The sequence below is a fragment of the Salvia splendens genome, chromosome 10 (assembly GCF_004379255.2).
Source record: "Salvia splendens isolate huo1 chromosome 10, SspV2, whole genome shotgun sequence".
Taxonomy (NCBI): Eukaryota; Viridiplantae; Streptophyta; class Magnoliopsida; order Lamiales; family Lamiaceae; genus Salvia; species Salvia splendens.
This window is the reverse complement of record NC_056041.1, coordinates 19,144,567-19,164,929: the sequence shown is the minus strand read 5'-3', so window position 1 is coordinate 19,164,929 and position 20,363 is coordinate 19,144,567. Positions and strand designations below refer to the sequence as shown.

Here is a 20,363-nt window from a genome sequence, read left to right as displayed (position 1 = left end):
GGATTATTCAATGACAAAATCAAGGCCTGCAACCTGCTGTGACATCCACATCCCTATTAAGTATACTTATCAAAATATATCATTGCTCCTAGTATTGTCATTTAGCATATGTCACAAATGTATAGCCAATATAATTCATTTCCTTCTTGGTTGATATATATATAGTATTGTCATTTAGCATAAGTCCACAAACGTAGCCAATAATTCCTCCCTTCATGGTCACTACTATAAGTAAAATTATTCCTTAAAATTTTAGTACACTAGCAAACTATGCTAATAGATGAAGCAAAATACATCCGCAAGAGGCGACCAGGGCATCCAAATCCGACGGAAAACGTCATCGCGGGGCCACCACAAGTTTGTTGGAGTCCGCCAACGTCCCTCGGGGCGGTGGGTCGCTGAGATCAAAGACTCCTTGCAAAAGGTTAGGCTATGGCTCGGGACATTTGACACTGCCGAGGATGCAGCCAGAGCTTATGACAAAGCAGCTCGACAATTGAGAGGAGCAAATGCCCACACCAACTTCGAGCTGCCCAAGTCAGGCCCTGGCTCCGCATTCCCAGAGAATGTAGAGCCATTCTCCTTTGATGCCATGTGTAGCACTGGCGAGACTGACAGTCTCGCCAGTGCCCTGATTGCGAAATTATTCAATAAGAAAAGCTCCCGCGTGCTAATCCAGGGCCACCCGTCCTTTGCCTTGAAAGGAGATCAACGGGCCCCACCTAGTCAAACAATGAAAACTGCGGCCAATCATTGTATTCTCGATAAATTACATGTCAGTGATATGGTTGTCAATAAAAACAATGTTGTTATGAACGAGGAGACTAGCTCGGTGGGCCCGGATTCGAGCCTGGGGTGGCTCGGAGAACCTCAATTAGGTTGGGAACCACATATGATGTGCCAAGTTGATGAGAATCCATTCATGGATTTGGGGTACAATTGTAATCCTCTTAGTGAAGTGTTAGCATTTAACACTAAAGGAAGGAAGGATGTGCAAGTTAGTAATTGGGATCCACTTCCACCTTTAGAAGGCAGATATGTGTATCAAGATAGTAATAATTTGGTTTCAGGTAATATTGGGTGGGAATCTGAGCTTAGTTATGTTGTACCTTCTGTACTAAGTTAATAAAGCATGGTGATAAGTGATAACTAGATTGAATTAGGGTGTTAATGTTATGCATAGCAGAATTGTATTTGTAATTAATTTTATTGTACCACTGAAAAGCAGAAAAGAAAAAAAAACAGAAATTAATGATATATTGTGATGATGAGGATGGTGAATTGCTTGAGTATTAATATGTTATGTTCCAACAAGCTACTGGGGAAAGGAGGGAGATAATGTATGGTAGTGAATGCAGTGATTTTTTGTTAAGATGCATCACTTATTGAAATGATATTTTTTGAAAAGATCCATACATATCAAAGTGGATGGGATTGAATGCAATGATCCTCTTGTGAAATGAGAGTTTGGATGGATTGGAAGATTCTTCTTCTCTTCTCTACCACGAAAAGTTTTTCATGAATTAAATTAGAATAAGAATTTGATGCTTGTGAGAATGCAGATTACCTCTTTGTTTTGGAAATGGAGCTGCTCCTCACTTAGAATTGTGAATTGTGAAGTTTGATATTGAGGGAGACAGGCGTTCAGTTGCTATGACTATGACGATTGGTGTACATATGCGGATATGCCTTTCCATTTGAATGGGAGAAAATAAGTATTTGGGCTCAAAACAAATCATCCACTTGGGCTTTAATTATTTGATTGATTTTCAGCTTCTAATTTAATTGCCCCTAAAAAGGTTGTAGTTTAATTAATCCCTTAGGCCCAATTGTATTCTATTCACATTATATTTGCTTATTTAGGCCCACTTATTTTAAATAGTTAAATAATTGGACTTTCATTTTATTTGTTTGGGCTTTTCCTTCAAATTATTAGTAAACTATTTGGTTCGTAACCACAAACTATTATTTGCTCGTTGTATTTTGGTGTTATTTCAAATACCCACATAAATTAAAATCCTCTTGATCGTGAAAAAAAGTAGGATCCCTTCGTCCCATAGTAGGAGTCCTATTTAGTTTGGGCACGAGTTTTAAGAAATGTAAAGAAAAATGGGTTGAATAAGTTTGTGGAATGTGGGTGCTACTTATATACTCCATCCGTTCCATAGTAATGGAGGCGTTTTTTTGGCACGGAGATTAAGAAAAATTGTGTTAGGTGAGTTAAGTAAAGGGAGGATAAAGTGGAAAATGAAAAAGGTAGAAAGATGAAGAAAGAATAAAGTAATAGAGAGTAAAGTAGGTGTGGAGAAATGTGTTGACTTTTACTAAAAAGGGAAATGACTCTATTACTATGGAACGTACTAAAATAGCAAAATGACTCTATTACTGTGGAACGGAGGGAGTATATTAGTTTCATAATAAAATGTGAGTGGAATAAGCTAATAGAATGTGAGGCCTACTTACCATTTATGGTAAAGTGAAATATGACTATTATTGTGATACGGACAAAAATGACAAAATATGACTTTTATTGTGGGAGAATGTTTTTTTTTCCTTCATTCGAAAAGAGAAACAAACACAAAATTCATCTTAAACAAATGATGTCCTTTCGAATACAATTGAAAAGATAGAAAAAGTAGGGCATTACACAATTCTATATGTCTCTTTATATAGTACTCCATACATCCCATAGAAGTATCACTATTTCCTTTTTGGTTGTCTAGACAGTAGTCAACATTGGTTTGTGGTACTTAAGTTGGTACAAATTTATCTATGTGAGATACGATCCTTTTGCTACTAATTGCTATACTAGCCTCATACACTTGTGGGTATTACTTGTATTAAAATAAGTTGAGCCACTTATTTAATTCACATTACATTATTAAACTAATATATAAAAATGTGTCACGCATTCCATTATACTCCCTTCGTCCCATAGTAAATGTCATACTTTCCTTTTTAGTTTATCCCACTAAAGATATCACATTTCTTCTTTTGGAAAAAGTTTTCTCTCACATCAATTATAAAATTATATTTTTTCTCACCACTTAACGCACAAAATAACATCTCTTAAAATCTCGTGCCATCTCCCAAGTATGACATCTACTATGGGACGGATGGAGTATATTTTTTTCCATCCACTTTCATTTTTGTTTCTTAAAACTACTCATATTGAACTTAAATAGAAATACTAATGTTGGACGGAAAGAGTACCATAATTAGGGATGTCAATCGGGTCAGCCCACCGGGTTTCGGGCCAACCCTATTCGGGTTGCGGGTCAATCGGGTGCGGGCTAGTCGGGCTGTGATTTTTCCGGGTTATAAAAGTTCAACCCTAAAAGCTCGGGTTTCGGGCTAGCCCATCGGGTTAATCGGGTTGCTACCGATAAAATTAACAAGCGATCAATCTAATAAATAATGATTAAAATTAGTTATATTTATAAAATGTAAAATATTTAATTATGATAAATTTGAGATATATGTTTAAACTCAAACATAAACATGATCAAATACTAATATTTGAGATTTATGCAAAATAAAACATAAACATTAAGAAATTTTAAAGCATGTTTAGAAATTTAAATATATTTTTTAGTGAATTTGAAGTTTCTAATCCATTTATCTATTGTTATATTAATAAAACTTAATATATATAATTTATATATTTAATATATAAAATGGAAAGTTATTTTTTCAGTAATCTATATTATAAAATAATCAATAAAGTGTCGAATTAGAGTCAAACAAATAGAACAATAGAAATTTTATCGGGTTTCCGGGCCAGCCCATCGGGTTTTCGGGTCTGGCCCTAACGGGTTGAGGATTAATCGGGTGCGGGCTAATCGGGATGTAATTTTATCGGGCTGAAAATTTTCAACCATAACCCTATAGATTTGGCGGGCTATTCGGGCCAGCCCACGGGTTACGGGCTAAATTGACATCCCTAACCATAATACTCTTTAATAATAGTAATTATCACCAATAACGTTGCATACAGGCTAGATTGAATCCAACGCCTAAGCCGAGATATAATAATAATAATAATAATAATAATAATAATAATAATAATAATAATAATAATAATAATAATATAATAATAATAATAATAATAATAATAATAATAATAATAATAATAATAATAATAATAATAATAATAATAATAATAATAATAATAATAATAATAATAATAATAATAATAATAATAATCTAATAATACTAATAATAATAATAATAATAATAATAATAATAATAATAATAATAATAATAATAATAATAATAATAATAATAATAATAATAATAATATAATAATAATAATAATAATAATAATAATAATAATAATAATAATAATAATAATTGCAAATTAAATTCTGGAGGCTGAACCCTAAGTTTTGAGATCAAGTTTGAGGTAATAGGAGGATCCATTAATCTCATATATACAAAAGGAAGCAATCCTAATGTAGGAAATACTGATAAGATTTGTTAATGGTCAAACCAATATCATCAGCTCAGCAACGGACCGAAAACTGCTTAAACACCACCCCGGAAAAAACAAACAAACAAAAACAATGCCAAAGTAATGCTACATTTTAAACAAACTTAGTGGAATGACTCAGAAAAATGATGCACAAAAGCATTGTGTTTGTTCTATCCAGATTCATCACCAAAGTTTTCGATGTTACTTGTAAGCTTTACTTGCAGAGTTTGTACATCGATATTCAGACCTCCGTCCTACAAATGATACAATATATGTAAGTCAATTTCACTACAAAACCATTAAAAGGACATTTTTTAATGCAATTAAGGGTGTTAGATTGTAAGATTTCCAACTAATACTAGAGAACACATCTTAAAAAGCAGAAAATTAAGCTTTTTGTCATTTATTTAAGAACGCTCTCTTTTACTTCACAAATTGTTGTTACTAGTATTTTTTAAAGTTTTCCAATGCAAGTAACTGCGTCTTAATTTTTGAGTCTAGTGAAATTTAAAACACTCACACACATCAATACCTCACATTGGATGGTGCAATGTAACCTCCCATCAAATTTGGTGCAGTTACAGTCCACGACGTCCAGCCCTTCCTCGACCAACACCTGCAGGACTCTCGATAGGCGAAGGCTTCGCCCTTCCGCTGTCGCGAAGATCAGCACCCCAGCGCTACCCGTGCATCGCTTAACCCTTACACTGATAGGCAAACCCTTGCTATTTTCTGCCGATTTCATCATCTTATCCCTCTTCACTTTTAGTTGCCTAACTTTATTCTGCATATATCTTATATACTTTGTAGCCCCAGCAATTTGATCTGATGCCGATCGCAAGCCCTTATTTAAAAAAAATCATGGAGATCATCTTTTTTTTTCCCCCAATTTTATCAAGATTAATCACATTGTTGTATACAGTACTTATTTAATAAACATGAAAATAAAATAAATATAACTTGTGTTTTACCTTGATGGACTTGGAAGGGAGGACTGAACGGAGAGAATCATAAAGGGCGGCCATTTCTTGTCTTCTTTGCCTCTCAATTTCTTTGTGCACTTTTTTTTTCTCCACCTCCTCATTGATTCTTGAATCTTCAATCACTTGTAAATCACCCTCACCCATTTTTTTCCCTCCAAGATTGGTTGGATCGTTGTGAAATAAAATTTGATCAAAATTGACTCCCCATATCGAGAAATCTGGATCTGGAGTACTAATGGGAATTTCATGTTCTTGTGAAGGGATGAATGGATTGCTACAATCTCTTTCCATGTTGTTTTTGGGAGTATTTAATTCTTTCAACTATAGAATTACAAGAGAAATGTAGAGAGAAATATATGTGTCATGATTTGTACATTGCATGATTGATATCTTTAGTAGGTATTATTCGACTGACTTGGGATCATTGGAAATCTATTAATATAATTAAATAATCAAGTATATTGGTGTCACTGTTGATTTTGCGACTTTGACAGCGTGTGTATGGAGATAGGATTTTGCGATTCCCGACAGGTTTTCTTATCCATCGGCTGTTGTGGGACAGCTGAATCACTAATAAATAATACTCCCCCCGTCCCACAAAGATTGTCTCATTTTTCCATTTCCGTCCATCCCATAAAATTTGTCTCATTTCATTTTTTATCATTTTTTTGTAGTGGACCTCATATTCTACTAACTCATTCCTACTCACATTTTATTATAAAACTAATATATAAAAGTAAGACCTACATTACACTAACTTTTTCAACTCCCTTTTCATTACATTTCTTAAAACGCGTGTTTGGTCAAATTGAGACCATCTTTATGGAGGGAGGGAGTAATCGTTTGTGTTTGGGAATTTATTCTCTACCACAAATTCAAGTTTTTGGAATTTATATTCTAATAATAGTAGCGAAAATTATAAATTTTGATCAAATTATGATCTGGGCCTAGAAGTACAATTTTAAAATTCGATCATAAACACCCTAATTATACACATTTTTTCTATTACTGAAAATGTTTTTGATTTGGTGGTTCACATTAATGGCATGATTGAATTATTTGTCTGAGTGTCTCAAACTTGTAGATTTTTTGGGATATTACCTTAAATACAATTTCATTTCATTTAAACTTCATAGAAAATTAAGAAGATGTTAAAATTTATGGTTTTACAATCGATTTTGAAGTTATGAAACAAACTAAAATTTCACTAAAAATCATGACGTTTATAGGTAATTTAACTTTTACTAGTATTTAATAGGAGTATATATATTTATTTATGGGTGCGTTATAATGCTAACTATTTAAGTTGCTAACTCTACTAACTCATTAATGCAACGTATTAAAAATGTCAACATATAATATCAACACATTATATTGAAGTTCAACAAAATTATGTTTTGACATTTTAATGTCATCGTGTTGACATTTTTCATACACTGCGTTGATGAGTTAACAAGTTAGCAACTTAAGAAAATTAGCAATTGATCAAACCCCTATTTATACATATAGCTGCTGAGATGCTATACTCGGACATTGAATTTTCCCAATACTCCCTCCGTCCACATTATTAAGTGTTTGAATTTGGTGGAAAACTCAAAATAGTAAAATTAGTCTATTTTTATGGACGGATGTAGTATGATAATAGTTGCATGGCTAGTCATTTTTGCAAGTAAAATTTTGATTATTCTAGTAATTTAAAGCATACTGAAACCCCTAATTATAGGGGTATAAGGATAACGGAGAACAGGGAGCCCGGATAGTGGCAGATCCAATTCAGTATAAATGGGTACAATTGTAGCTCCAAAATATAAACTAATTAGTGGTGTAGTGGTAAAAATTTCAACTAGTAAATGTTGAGAACCAGGTTAGATTTTTTAGAGGTGCATATTTACCATTTATGTTTTGACCATGGATTTGAGCATTTATTTATTCTCTAATGGATTATGCTCTGTAGTAACTATTTTCAGCATTTATTTATTCTAATATTACATTGATATTGTATAACTATTTTTAGCATTTATTTTTCTATAAAGCATTATAATGACAATAGTATCTAACTTTTTTAGCTTTTCTACTTCCAATACATTTAGATTTTTCTTGTATTACGTTTTCTAATTTTCTTCTAATACATTTAAACTTTTTTTTTTATCATTTCTCAGTGTTCTTTATAAAGTATTTCACATTTAATGTATTAAAAAAATTTTAGTTCCTAATTTATTTAAAAAGTTAGTATATCATTTCTATTTCTAATACTTTAAAGATAAAAATGAGTTACTACTTTTTAGTAGCATTACTAGATTTAAGAAGATCCATTATAAACGTGAAATCTGTCCGAGTAATGATACTAAAAAGTAACTCAGATTTATCCTTAATAAAATTTCTTGATTATAAAAATGATATAGATTATGATTATGACAACGTAACAAAAAAAATAGATTGGTCGAAATTAAAAAAAATACAACTCGCTATAATTATTCATTGTACCCCCGAATCAAAAATATTGGATCTGCCACTGAACCCGAAAATGGCGAAACGTTAGTAGAAAAGAAAGATATAATGGAAAAAGAGGAGTTGCCCGAAGAAAGTGAGCCCTAGACTGTTCAGGAGACTTCACCGTGGGGCGAGCCTCCAGAAGAGGAGCCAAACGTGAGTAGGACTCACCCTCGGCGACAGACCAGCTGCCCATGAAGCTCAGCTTTAAAATGCGCCCATATACCCGGCCTAGAAGTGGCATGAATGGCCCAACTGCCATGGGCCGAATCACAATGACCCAATTCCAAACCTAGCCCAGTTATGATTTATTGCAGAAGTCGTCTCTTCAGTCTTGTTTTTGCACACCACCATCAAGGTGAAATATCATTGTCTGAAGTGCCTAAAATTTTGGGATATAGTTGTACATGAGAAAAAGCCTCTTCATTTCACCTTTTGTAAAAATGTAATAAAATATTACTATTAATTTTTTTTCCAGAAATGTTTAATATAAAAAATCATTAAGTTTGATCGATTCTAGTCAATCCTGAAATTTTAAAAATTACTCCTTCTGTCTCACAAGAATATTCACTCTTTTCTTATTAGTCCGTCTCATAAGAATATGCAATTTCTAATTTTGGAAAGTTTTTCACTCTAATGAGGTGAGACTCATTCTCCACTGACAATACTTTAATTACTTTTTCTCTCTACCTCTCTCTTACTTTCCCAATTTTACATTATAATCCGTGTCGAACCCAAAGTTCATATTCTTTTTAAAGATCGGAGGTGGACTATAATTTAACTAAACTTAGTGAATTTTATGACAATTTCCCAAAAATTCATATCTTAGCATAAAAACATGCAATACTCTTACTTCCTTCGTTCCATGTTAATAGACACATTTATTTTCGGCATGGAGATTAAGTAGATATTTAATATGTGAAGTGAAGAGAATAAAGTAAGAGATAATAAATTAAGAGAGATGAAAAGAGAATAAAGTAACAGAGATGATAAAATATGACAAAGAAAGAGAGAGTTTAGTGCCTCTTGCCAAATATAAAAATGACTTTATTATGTTGGAACGTTCAAAAAAGAAATAGTATGACTCTATTAATATGGATCGGAGGGAGTACTATTTAAAACAAATATCGATTTGAAGTAAATGAGTATATTTATATTATGAAGAGTACTTTTGTAGTACAAGAATATTACTGTAGTAAAACTTTACAAAACAAATCGAGAATGTCAAGCAAAATAGTTCCCCTTAACAAGGACCGATCCCTCACGTGGAGCTACCTACACCATTGTTTGCTACTTTTTTATTCTCTGTTTCACTAAAAGCTCATTGAATTTGTTTAACAATTAAGTAAAAAAGTATCGAAAAATCAGTAGACTATTAAAAGAAAGCGAGATTTAATCAAAAAAATATTTATTGGAACTATTCTTTTTAAAGTAGAAAAAGCATAAAGTGACTATCTTCTTTACATTATTATTATTACAAGGGCAATGCGGAACTCAGTCAGCATCCCCACCAACACTATATCTGCATATATCCATTGCAAGCTTAAAGATGTCAAATTGAAAATTAGATATTAACATCCTCATACATATATTTAATTATATGCACGTATATTCTTTTTCCTTTACAACCCTAGATGATCAATGAGGATGAAATCTTAGATGATATTGTTGGCAGTTGAACATAAAAATGAATATAATAATATTCCACATCGGTGTACACAAATAACTTAATCCACTATATAAGCCTCATGTGCCTCTCCTCTTATCACCAATTGGTTTTAGGATGGAATCCATGGATTTCTATTATGGTATCAGAGCGGGTCGCCGACTGTGGGTCATATTTAAAATCATAAAAATGAATATAATAATATCCTACATCGGTGAAAATCATAAAAATGAATATAATAATATCTCACATCGGTGTATACAAAGAGCTTAATCCACTATATAAGTCTCATGGTTAGAATGGAATTCATGGATTTCTATCATTCTCCATCACGTATTCTAGCTTAAGCTAGGGTTGCAATATGATTAATTTCACAATTACCACCAAAAGCAGACAGCTGGGGTAGGAATAAAAACAGTCCAAGATAAATGTATCTGAATTCAATATCATGATCGCTATCTGATTTGATTTCTTTTTAAGTATTGTGATCGCAATCTGATTTCTTTATCAGATGGTGAGATTGCATTATATCAATCCCCTTTCTAAATTTCCATCGAGGAGATTAGCAAAAACTTTTGTACAATTTCAAGAATGATGCATCCATCACTATTCACTATTATACATAAGCACTATCAAAATTCAGTAATATAATTACTACTCCATTTGTCCACAATTACAAGGTCAAATTTAACTGGATATACGTGTTTTTAAAGATGTAGTAGAAAGTAGATGAAAATTGTTATTTTATAGTTGTGATACCTTTGTCCACAAAAAATTAGACAAAGTTGTAATTGACATAAGCTTTTATTGCGTAATTGGTAAAGTAAGATAGAGGGAGGGAAAAGGTGGCGGGAGTAGTGTTAGTAGATTGTGGAGTTTATATTTAGAATGATGTACTGGGTTAGTATTTATTTAAAACTGGGGTTATTTGCCAATAAATATTTAGAATTGATCTAATTTTGGTGGACAACCCAGAACGGTAGTTAGTCTATTTTTTATGAACTGAGATAGTATTGGTTTTATAGTGAAATGTGAGTAAAATAAAAGCAGTAAAAAACAAATGAGGCATTTATTGATTAATGAACGAAATTTAAAAAATAGAACGATTATTGGTAGACTGAGTTAGTAATATATAGTACTTAATAAGTATATTCAGAATAAAATTATACTAAATATTAAATATAATAAACTATAATAAATATTCGTACTTTAACAATTACTCCCTCCGTCCCTCATAATTAATTTGTTACAATTTGACCCGACACAGGTTTTAAGAAATACTAAAGTGGGTTGAAAAAGTGAGTGACATGTTAGTCCTATTTTTATATCATAGTTTTATAGTAAAATGTGAGTGTGAATGAGTTAGTGGAATATAGGTTCCATTATTAAAAATGGTAAAAGTGAAATATGACAAATTTTTAGAGACGAATGAAAATGGAAATAAGCAACAAATTTTCAGAGCGGAATGAGTATTTAAAATTAGCAATAAAGTGTCACCCCCGTGCGATGCACGGATCAATTTAATTTCATTATAGTAAATTCATATTTTGAATTAATTACTTATAAAGTCAAATGTAACTCTTTTATCAAAAGGTTAAAAATCACAAAACAATTTAATGTGCTATTAAATACATGTGTGATGCACACATTTTAATTTAGTTAATATTAATAAATATTTATTAAAATAAAGTAATATCTACACGCAAAACAAAAATAAATATATGTGTAGAGAAAATAAATATTAGTAATAGATTATTGAAACAAAACAATTCCTGATCACAAAATAATCGAGAGAATGAATTGAGGGTGAAAGCTCACTATTAGTACATAAATGAAAAAAATCTATCTTATAGAATACTGATATTATCTTAAAAATGAATCTATCATAAAAAAAGGGTAACTTAGTGAATCATTCATCTTGCTTTCTTTGGATATATTTTCGCTCTTTCTTGCTTTTTTAATGGACCGGGGGGTGAAGTTATTATTTTTGTTCCTGAAATAGAAAAGTGTGTAAAATTTAAAGATCATTCAAATCATAATAATTGTGCAATTAATAAGAAAAATGGAAGGAAGGAACATTGGCTATATTAAAAATAATAGTATATAAATATATATTGCTAAAGACATCAAAATTCAAAAAAGGATTAAAACAATCAACAACAACAGATACATTAATATAACAATAAAAATAAATAATACATAGGCAAGAAAAATTAGAGGTGATATTGTGAATTTAGAATAGCAAAAAATCATATAAATAGATCACTGGAAAAAATTCCCCAATCACAAAATAATTTAGAGAATGAATTGAGAGTTCAAATCAAACATTATTAATACACAAATGAAACAAAAAAACCATGTAGAAAATTAATTTCATGTTAAAACAATATTGATGTAAAATTAGAACATTACCTAAAATCGAATTAGATTTCTGCAGAAAGTGTAGCGAAGAATATAGTGGAAAAAAGGTAGGCACATGTGAATTGTAGACTACGAAATGTCATATATTTATAGTGAAAAAATGGAAGCCTCTTCCAAAACTTTTCATTTTATAAGAAAAAAACCTTTTGAACTTCCCAAATTCAAAACCTATAATTTTCACTTTAAATATTAGTGGAAGGCTTTACACATAAATCATTCCCCCAATATCCTGTAACTTAAAAAAAACGTACATAAAAAGTCAATAATAATTTGATAATTAAAATATTCAATTTCTATAATTAGTGGCATCATATTGCTTTAGTGCTAATAATAATTGATAATTATATATACTAATTAACTATGAGTGATGAGCATTAACTCCATCACCAATGTAAATTGTAATGTAATCATTGAAAAACGGACAAAAAATTAAATCGAGAGTCAAAATATTCAATTTCTATAATAAATAGCATCATAATTATTGGTAATTATATACTACTAATTAACTTGATTTTAACGGTCTCATGATTACATTTATATGTCTATAAAGAAAAATTGATGCGGTAGTTTTTTTTCACTAAAATTGATGTCATTTACTATTGCCCAAAAATTATAAATATTAGAAATTTTGCCCAAAATTTATGAAGGATACATAAATGCATAATTAACCTTTTGCATTTAAAATTGAAAAATGAATCATTTAAACTCTCTATATATTACTCCATTTTTTTTCAGAAAAACGTTTGTTTTTAGTTTAAGTTTTAATATGGCCCACTTAGTAAAAACAAACGAAGGAAGTTAATAAATACGTGGAAAATAATACTGTATATTATTTTTATAAAATGAAAAAATGACTCTGATCGTGAGACTAAAAAATAAAGCAAATTTACATCACACAAAATAAAAAAACCTAAAGAATGTATAATTACCACTTCTCCGAATGAGTTCTAAGATATTGTTTATCTTAAACTATAATTTAAGATTGCACTTCCTAGTCGAGCTTCATTTCATTGCAATATAGTGACCCTATACAGTAAAAAACCCAAACCTTGAAACCTAAATCCTAAACCCTTAACTTTAAAATAAATATTAATAAAACATAACATTAGTAAATAAAATAATACTAATTCGTAAGTTATCAAAAAAGGTATTGTAAACAACCCCAAAAGTAAAATAATAAGAATAGCAAAATAAAGAAATTAAAATAATACATAGTCAATTAACGTCAATATTATATTCAAAAACAAATTAGTTCAAGTAATTATTGTAGAATTAATTTTCAAATCTTAACAGAATTCACAAATACTCCCTCCGCCCCACGTTACTTGAGGCGTTTCTTTTCGGCACGGGATTTAAGAAAGTTGTGTTTAGTGAGTTAAATAAAGTAGATGAGAGAATAAAGTAAGAGAAAGAAGAGAGAGTAAAGTAAAAAAAAGAGTAAAGTAGGTGAGATTAGATGTTTTGTTTTTAGCCAAAAATAGAAATGACTCAAGTAACTTGGGACAACCCCAAAAGGAATACGACTCAAGTAACTTGGGACGAAGGGAGTACAATTTTGTAATATATAACTAAACTTTAAATGAATAGAATTTTGTTGGAAAATTCAAAACCTAACACTAATTTAATTCCATAATTTTAGGGATAGATGCATAATTATAGTGATAGATTGCAAATAATTTAGATCTATAATACATGTAAATATAATTCAAAATATAAAAGTAATATGATATATAGATATTATACCGAACAATTATATTTCACATGGAAAATATCCCTACCGTTTTCCATATTAGTACTACAATTTTGCATACAAATGTTTATATCCTAAATTCATTAGTTATTTTAAATTATCTTACCCTAATTAAATCCTTAAATTATGATACTCAATGAAATAAAATAATCATTGCTAAGCTTGCAACCCTGCCTCTTCTGTTTATGCAGTTCTCTCTCTTCTCTCTATGTTATACCGTTGCCTCCTCTTTATTTTGCTAGCAGAATATTCACCATCAAATCCTTTGGAAGTGCTTCTGTCGTTCTTCTGTATCGGTTTCTTTTTCTTCCCCTTCCTCTAGCCTTCCGTTCTTAATCTATATTGTTTCCTGAGATAAATGATAAACACTTTTTATATTTATAAAATAAAACAAAATATTGACATTCGAATACAATTTCAGAAAATAAAATGCATTCGTAACAATGTAACCCCCCAAAAAAATGAAATTTCGAATAAAACAATTGACATAGCAAACAATGTGAGTTAAATCCATTAAATTCATAGAACCATGGAATAATACAACTCTATATATATATATACACACAAAATTGTCTCAATTTTGGAAATGAAAGATTAAATAGAGATACAACGTAATCATACGATTTTAACAAATCTCATTAATCTTAACTAAAGGCAATAAACAATTTTACATACAAAATATAAATTATTAAACAATAAAATATAATATAAAATCACTATTTGTTCAATCCTATATAATAATGAATACAACTCAATAATATAGATGAAATACAATTTTATTCTAGGGTTTGAAGAAATGATAGATTAGCGGCTACTTCTTCCCCAAATCTCTCTTCCTCCCTCATCTTCCTTCCACTCTCTTCCTACTTAATATATTCCCAGCGCTGCCCATTATCTCCATTCTCGACTGCCATATCCTCGCTGTGCATGCTGCGGAGGCGGCAAAGGCTCCCGTGGTGGCGCCGACGCCTTCCTCGTCAGTCCTCAGCCATGTGGGTCCTGGTGAGATGGAAAACTAAGAATGCTCTGCAGAGGTTCCTGATGCGGCGGACCTCAAATCAGTCAAAATTCGGTAGAGAGTAATCAAACAATGTATATTGCTCATCTACGCAAGCTCACCGATTATGGTAGCGAGCACAATCACATTGGAATTTATAGTAGATTTGAAACCTTTTGCTATTCTTCGTAACTTTTAGTAATCCCATTAGTATTTATTTAATTAATGGCACACAATTTATTTTTTACGTTTCATGAAGGTAATTTAGATGCTAATTATAAGTAATTTAATATTTAAACATGACAGTTATCGAAATTAAATGGATTCAAAGAGGAAGGTAGTTTAATATTTTAAATTGCATTTACATCCCTGGCTTAAAATGACTATGCAAAACGTCCCAAAACTCCCCTTTTATATTAGTATAGATTTCTTTTTTAAAAATATTTTTGGAAAGTTTGTAGTCCGATATATCATCGACATTATCGACCGTATCACCCCTTTTTATCTTTGTATTCTGTACTCATTAACAGTCATATTGAAGAAACTTGAGAAATTGCTAATTAAGATTAAATCAGGAGACGTACCAACTAAAACAAATTATCCTTTAGATAGTGAAATGAAGAATAGAATCAATACATTTAATAAAAGTCCTTTCATTTAGATGTGAATGCATTTTAGTGAGAAAAAAATATACTCCTACAAAACCCCAATCTTAAAGCTTTCCCAAATTTCCGGCGCCTCACGACAATGATAATTATGCGTTTATTTGAACTTGTGAACTCTATTTTAGGTGGCTTGCTTTCTTTAATCTATTTCTCTTTAATCAGTCACTCTACACATTAACACAAGATTAGATTAAAATATTCAACGTAGGGTCATATCATCCATGTCCTTGTCTTTTCTTTGAAGTTCAGATTTTCATGAGTTATAGAGATCTCAACGCACTGAACCAACCAAATCCTCTTCTCCGACAAAAATCCCATTGATTATATGATTTTGAAGATCCTCAAATAACTGAAGATGTTTCCCTTCCAACCAAGCCACGATGAGTTAGGTTTTGGAATCCCAACAACTTCTCAATCATGCCAAATCCAGGATGATATGAATATGGATTATCATTTCTTGGAACCTAATTTAATCAATTTCTCTGTGGGAAGCAATGATGGAGAAGTGAGTAAGAGAACAGATCTGGAGTTGTGCGAAAAAAGGCGAAAAGAGAGGAGCAACCATGGATGCAATAGCAAGAAGGTTATGCATCGCGAGGTGGAGAGGAAGAGGAGGCAAGAAATGTCACAACTTTATGCTTCTCTCCGCTCCCATCTTCCTCATCATCTGCTTAAGGTCAATTCATTTTTTTGTTTTTTAGATCGAATCATGCCATTCCAAGCAAAATCTCTAGATCAAAGCTCAAACCCTTAGGGAAAATACGTTTTTTTATTTATTTTAAGAAGGATCGATTATAATTAATTCCGATTTCTCATCTGGTGACTTGAGCCACTGATCTATTGGATTGAAGGGAAGTTCCTTAAAAACTGAGTTGCACTTTGTTGTCTTGAGTTTAGATGGTTTGAATTTGCATAGCTTCTGATTTTAGGGTTTGAGTAATAATATTATGAACTTACATAAACTTAACTAAGATCTATGTATATTGTATTATAGCTAAAGTTGTATTCATGGTATTGAAATTATAGGGAAAACACAGTGTTTGTGATCAAATACAAGAAGCTACTAGTCACATAAAAAAGATGGAGAAAAACATTGAAGAATTGAAAGGTCGTAGAAACAAGTTAAAGAGTACTTCTTCAGGTGGAAAGGATGAAAGTTCAAATGGCGGAGATGTGACAGTGGACATAGTCTCAGATGGAGTGGAGATTCTCATCTCACATAGCATTGAAAGATCTGATGATTTTGAGCTGTCGCAAGTTCTTGCAGAATTACAGCGGAGTGAGCTTGATGTTATTCACATCTTTTCTTCTAGAATTAACGAGAGATTTGTCCACAAAATCCAAGTTAAGGTAAAATTCAAGAGACTAAAATATATATACTGCAAAGAACTTGTAGTAATATTTAGCTTGTGTTTTGGTTGAGTTTCTAGCTTAACTTAATTATAGTATATATGTATGTTGTTGCAGTGCCAAGGAAAGGAAAAACATGGCGCGTTGGTGCTGCAAGAGAGATTGAGCAAGGCCATACAGTAATATTCTCTGAATAGTTTGTCCCTTTGAGTTAGAAACATGTGTTAAAATGTTACTTATATATGTTTTGAGGTTATTCTAAAAATGATCATATATATTCTGTATGAGCAACATTGCTAGTGATTTTCGGAAAAGCTTGGTGTGAATTTCTTGTAAGAAACAAGAGTGTCAAATAATGATGAACTTTATTCTCTTGTTACCTAACAACATTGCTAGTGATTTTTTCCCCTTTTGTAAGTTGTAACATATCAACCAGCCAGCATGACCTTGAGAGAACATGCATGAGGAATCTGAATATATATCTGGATGATGGATATGTGATATGGGGTTAGTATATAAAATTATTTTTGGGTACTTCTCATTGATCACATTGTTCGTATGGATAATTTCATACTTGTTTATCTATTTAATTTTTCGATTTGATCTTGGCAATAATGAAGCAGCCTGCTGTACTTTGATAGATTTCATGAAAATCTTGAATTTGATATTTGATTGTGTAAATCATCATAATTTTAATAGTTGTGGGTTTCAATAAGACTCTTTAAATCCTGAGTGAGTTCATCACCATGCAGTCACTTCGGAAGAACTGAGACATGAGATGCGGATTCGGACCTATATATACATATAGCTGTATTCTAATAATATTCATATTATTATTTAGCTGCATTTTACTAAGATACTTTCTATAACAGTTAGATTTGATTTTAATTATTTTCATAGTTTTAGGATTTTGTTTTGTTTTATTTTATTTATTTTAGTATATATATTTCAGACATTTTATAAATATGTGTTCAGTATTTGATTAAAAATATTTTAATCAGATACTTTTAATATTTTCAATTATGGTTTTTGAGAGAAACTGTCATCCTTCTTTTCTTGCTTTATGGCCACTTCTTTCTTGGAAGTGGAAAAACTTGTGTTAATCCTTAAAAGCACTACCTTGTGGTAATCCTTAACAATAAATATGCTGTAAATAGATATAAACTTAACAAAACTATTTTTCGTGAATGGGTGTTGTGGAATATGGTGGACTCCAATTGGTTTGGGCTTATTATTAATTAGCTGGGCTGATTTAATTGCTTGACCCGTTCTATTGTTGGTGACCCAAGTTGGGTTGGCCCAATACTTAAGTGGGATGCTCCGATGGCTGCCACGTGGCCATCTCGCACGGACCGTTGGATCTAGGGTGTATTTGTTGGGAGAGATAAACCATCCCTATCCCTTCTCGGTGCCTGATTTGGTTCATCTACTCCCTCTCTCTCTACATGCTTCTTCTCCGGCTTCTCTCTAGAACTTTTCTCTCTCTCTCTCTCTCAGAAATGTCCCCCGATCTTCTTCTCCGGTGACTCTCTTCTCTGTTTTAGTGAGAACTGAGCTTTCATCTCTCAACTCTTGTGTTGATTAGGAGATTTCCTTTGGTTTCGAACGGTTGAGTTCGAATCTGTTTGTTTGGCTGAAGATCTTCGGTTGATTTCTTAGATCCGTGAGATTCTGGTGTTCTTGAGGCCTTGTGGATGTGGTTGTGAGACGTTTGATGTTTGAGGTGGCTTCTGTGTTGTAGTAATCAAAGTATCCCTAGGGTTTGAGGTCCAATTGTTTCACTGCCCCTTGAGACTTGTTGGTGAAGATTGAGGAGGTCCTTGGCCTTGTGCAGTCATGTGTGCGACCTGAGCCATATCTTAAATCTTCTGTCCCTTTGTTCTTGTATTCTTTTCTGATTTAGATCCGAAAGGATCTCTGTCTTGTGTTACTAATTTGTGTGCTTAAGTGTGTTGGTGGTTTTCATGGAGTATAGCTTGCAATATCAGATTGGTTTCAGATCTGATATAGGCTAGGGTTTCTCTGTAATTTTGTACTTAGTCACATATTGTTCTAATGTAACATATCTCTTGTAATTGGCTTGTTCCTTGCTGAGATTAGCCATCTCAGTATTAGAAATGATGTGGTAGATCAATCCATTGTTTCCATTATGTGGAAGAGATTGAATTAAACATTTTTTATGAAAATAAATTACATAACACTTAAAGTTACTTCATTCGTTCACCTTCAGTCATTTTTTTAATTTTGAAAAATTCTATAATAGTTGAGTCATTTTCAGTAGTAATAATTCATTCACTTTTTCTTTTTCTTTCTTACTTTATTCTCACTGTCTTTCTTTTTTGCTTATTTTTCTCACTTTCTATTTAATACAATAAATATATTTTCTTAATTTTCGTGCCGAAAAAGAACGCCTCAATTATGGCAGAATTGATGAAATATAAGGTATGAATGACATCATATCATTCAAAAAATAAAATATATACTCCCTTAAATATTGTCACGCTTTGACTGGGCACGAGTTTTAATCAATGTAATGGAAAGTGAGTTGAAAAGGTTAGTGGAATGTGATCTAACATTTAAATATTAGTTTTGTAATAAAATGTGAGTGGTAATGAGTTATTATAATGTGGGGTCCATTACTAGAAATGGTAAAAAGTGAAATGTGACAAATTTTGTGGAACAGACGAAAATAGATAAATGTGACAAATTTTTATGGACGGATGGCGTATTAAAAATAATAAATTAAAACCCCTTCTTCCCCACCATTTCAAGCCCTCCTCGACAGCAGTTCACGACGACACATCATTAATGTAAGATCTTGACGTGGGGATCCCCCGAGCTCGTCGCCTGCCTTGTCTAACAACGTCGATGGATCAGGGTATGGGAAGGATTTTATTTAAATGGATCTGGGTATAATTTAGAAAATTTTAATGTAATTGTAAATCTTTAAAAACAAAGGGACACCGTTTAATGAAACTACCGACGAGTTATAAGCAAGGTGATTTTTTCAGTATCGGATTTTAAAAGATTGATATTTAAAAAATTAATAATTGTGTGATATTCTTATAACTTAGCTCTATTTTTATAAAAGAAAAAAACACAAAATTTATAAGCATCTTATTGCATAATGCACAAGAGAATGATTAACTAATTGGATTTAGATTCAAAGTATTCCATCTTTCCCTTTATGGTAGAAGCATTTCTTTTGTGCATGAAATTTGTGTTAAATGAGTTAAGTATAGAAAAAATTAAATAGAAAGGATAATAAAGTTGAAAGATAGAAAAGAGATCAATAAAGTAAAAGAGACTAAATGTGTTATTTTTTGTTAAAAAATGACTTAATTAGTGGAACTATCCAAACAGAAATACGACTTCATTACAGTGTGACGAAGGAAGTAATTAGAGTCAGATATTTATAATAAAATACAAAGAGCCCTATTAACCATTATCTAATATGGATGGTTGGATCTAGAGAATGGACCACCAAGTTTACTCAACTTTTTTTTATAAATATTTCAACAGTAAAAAGATACATGAATGTCAACTCGCTTTATAAAAATGTCAAGT

General features: G+C 31.5%; 3 protein-coding genes across 3 annotated transcripts; 2 read left to right on the top strand and 1 right to left on the bottom strand.

Moving 5' to 3' along the window:
- Nucleotides 1–280: 280 nt before the first annotated feature.
- On the top strand, nucleotides 281–1,126 carry LOC121752728 (ethylene-responsive transcription factor ERN1-like). Its single transcript, XM_042147827.1, has one exon. The coding sequence runs from the start codon at nucleotides 281–283 to the stop codon at nucleotides 1,124–1,126; it is 846 nt and encodes a 281-aa protein (XP_042003761.1).
- A 3,268-nt stretch (nucleotides 1,127–4,394) lies between these two features.
- Nucleotides 4,395–5,844, bottom strand: LOC121751135 (transcription factor bHLH36-like). Its single transcript, XM_042145853.1, has 3 exons — nucleotides 5,446–5,844; nucleotides 5,007–5,318; nucleotides 4,395–4,728 (listed from the first exon to the last, which is right to left on the bottom strand). Exons 1-3 carry the CDS (start codon nucleotides 5,746–5,748, stop codon nucleotides 4,645–4,647), a joined length of 699 nt encoding a protein of 232 aa, XP_042001787.1. The 5' UTR covers nucleotides 5,749–5,844; the 3' UTR covers nucleotides 4,395–4,644.
- A 9,957-nt stretch (nucleotides 5,845–15,801) lies between these two features.
- Nucleotides 15,802–16,979, top strand: LOC121752727 (transcription factor bHLH36-like). Its single transcript, XM_042147825.1, has 3 exons — nucleotides 15,802–16,122; nucleotides 16,473–16,796; nucleotides 16,914–16,979. Exons 1-3 carry the CDS (start codon nucleotides 15,802–15,804, stop codon nucleotides 16,977–16,979), a joined length of 711 nt encoding a protein of 236 aa, XP_042003759.1.
- The last annotated feature ends 3,384 nt before the right edge of the window (nucleotides 16,980–20,363 follow it).

Excerpts from the sequence above, each read along its gene's own strand:
- LOC121752728 (XM_042147827.1), top strand. The coding sequence starts at position 281 with ATGAAGCAAAATACATCCGCAAGAGGCGACCAGGGCATCCAAATCCGA.
- LOC121751135 (XM_042145853.1), bottom strand. The coding sequence starts at position 5,748 with ATGGAAAGAGATTGTAGCAATCCATTCATCCCTTCACAAGAACATGAA. Across the intron at positions 5,319-5,445 it reads TCCCTTCCAAGTCCATCAAG|GGCTTGCGATCGGCATCAGA; the intron begins GTAAAACACAAG and ends TTTTTAAATAAG. Across the intron at positions 4,729-5,006 it reads ATTGCACCATCCAATGTGAG|GACGGAGGTCTGAATATCGA; the intron begins GTATTGATGTGT and ends TATCATTTGTAG.
- LOC121752727 (XM_042147825.1), top strand. The coding sequence starts at position 15,802 with ATGTTTCCCTTCCAACCAAGCCACGATGAGTTAGGTTTTGGAATCCCA. Across the intron at positions 16,123-16,472 it reads TTCCTCATCATCTGCTTAAG|GGAAAACACAGTGTTTGTGA; the intron begins GTCAATTCATTT and ends TTGAAATTATAG. Across the intron at positions 16,797-16,913 it reads TCCACAAAATCCAAGTTAAG|TGCCAAGGAAAGGAAAAACA; the intron begins GTAAAATTCAAG and ends ATGTTGTTGCAG.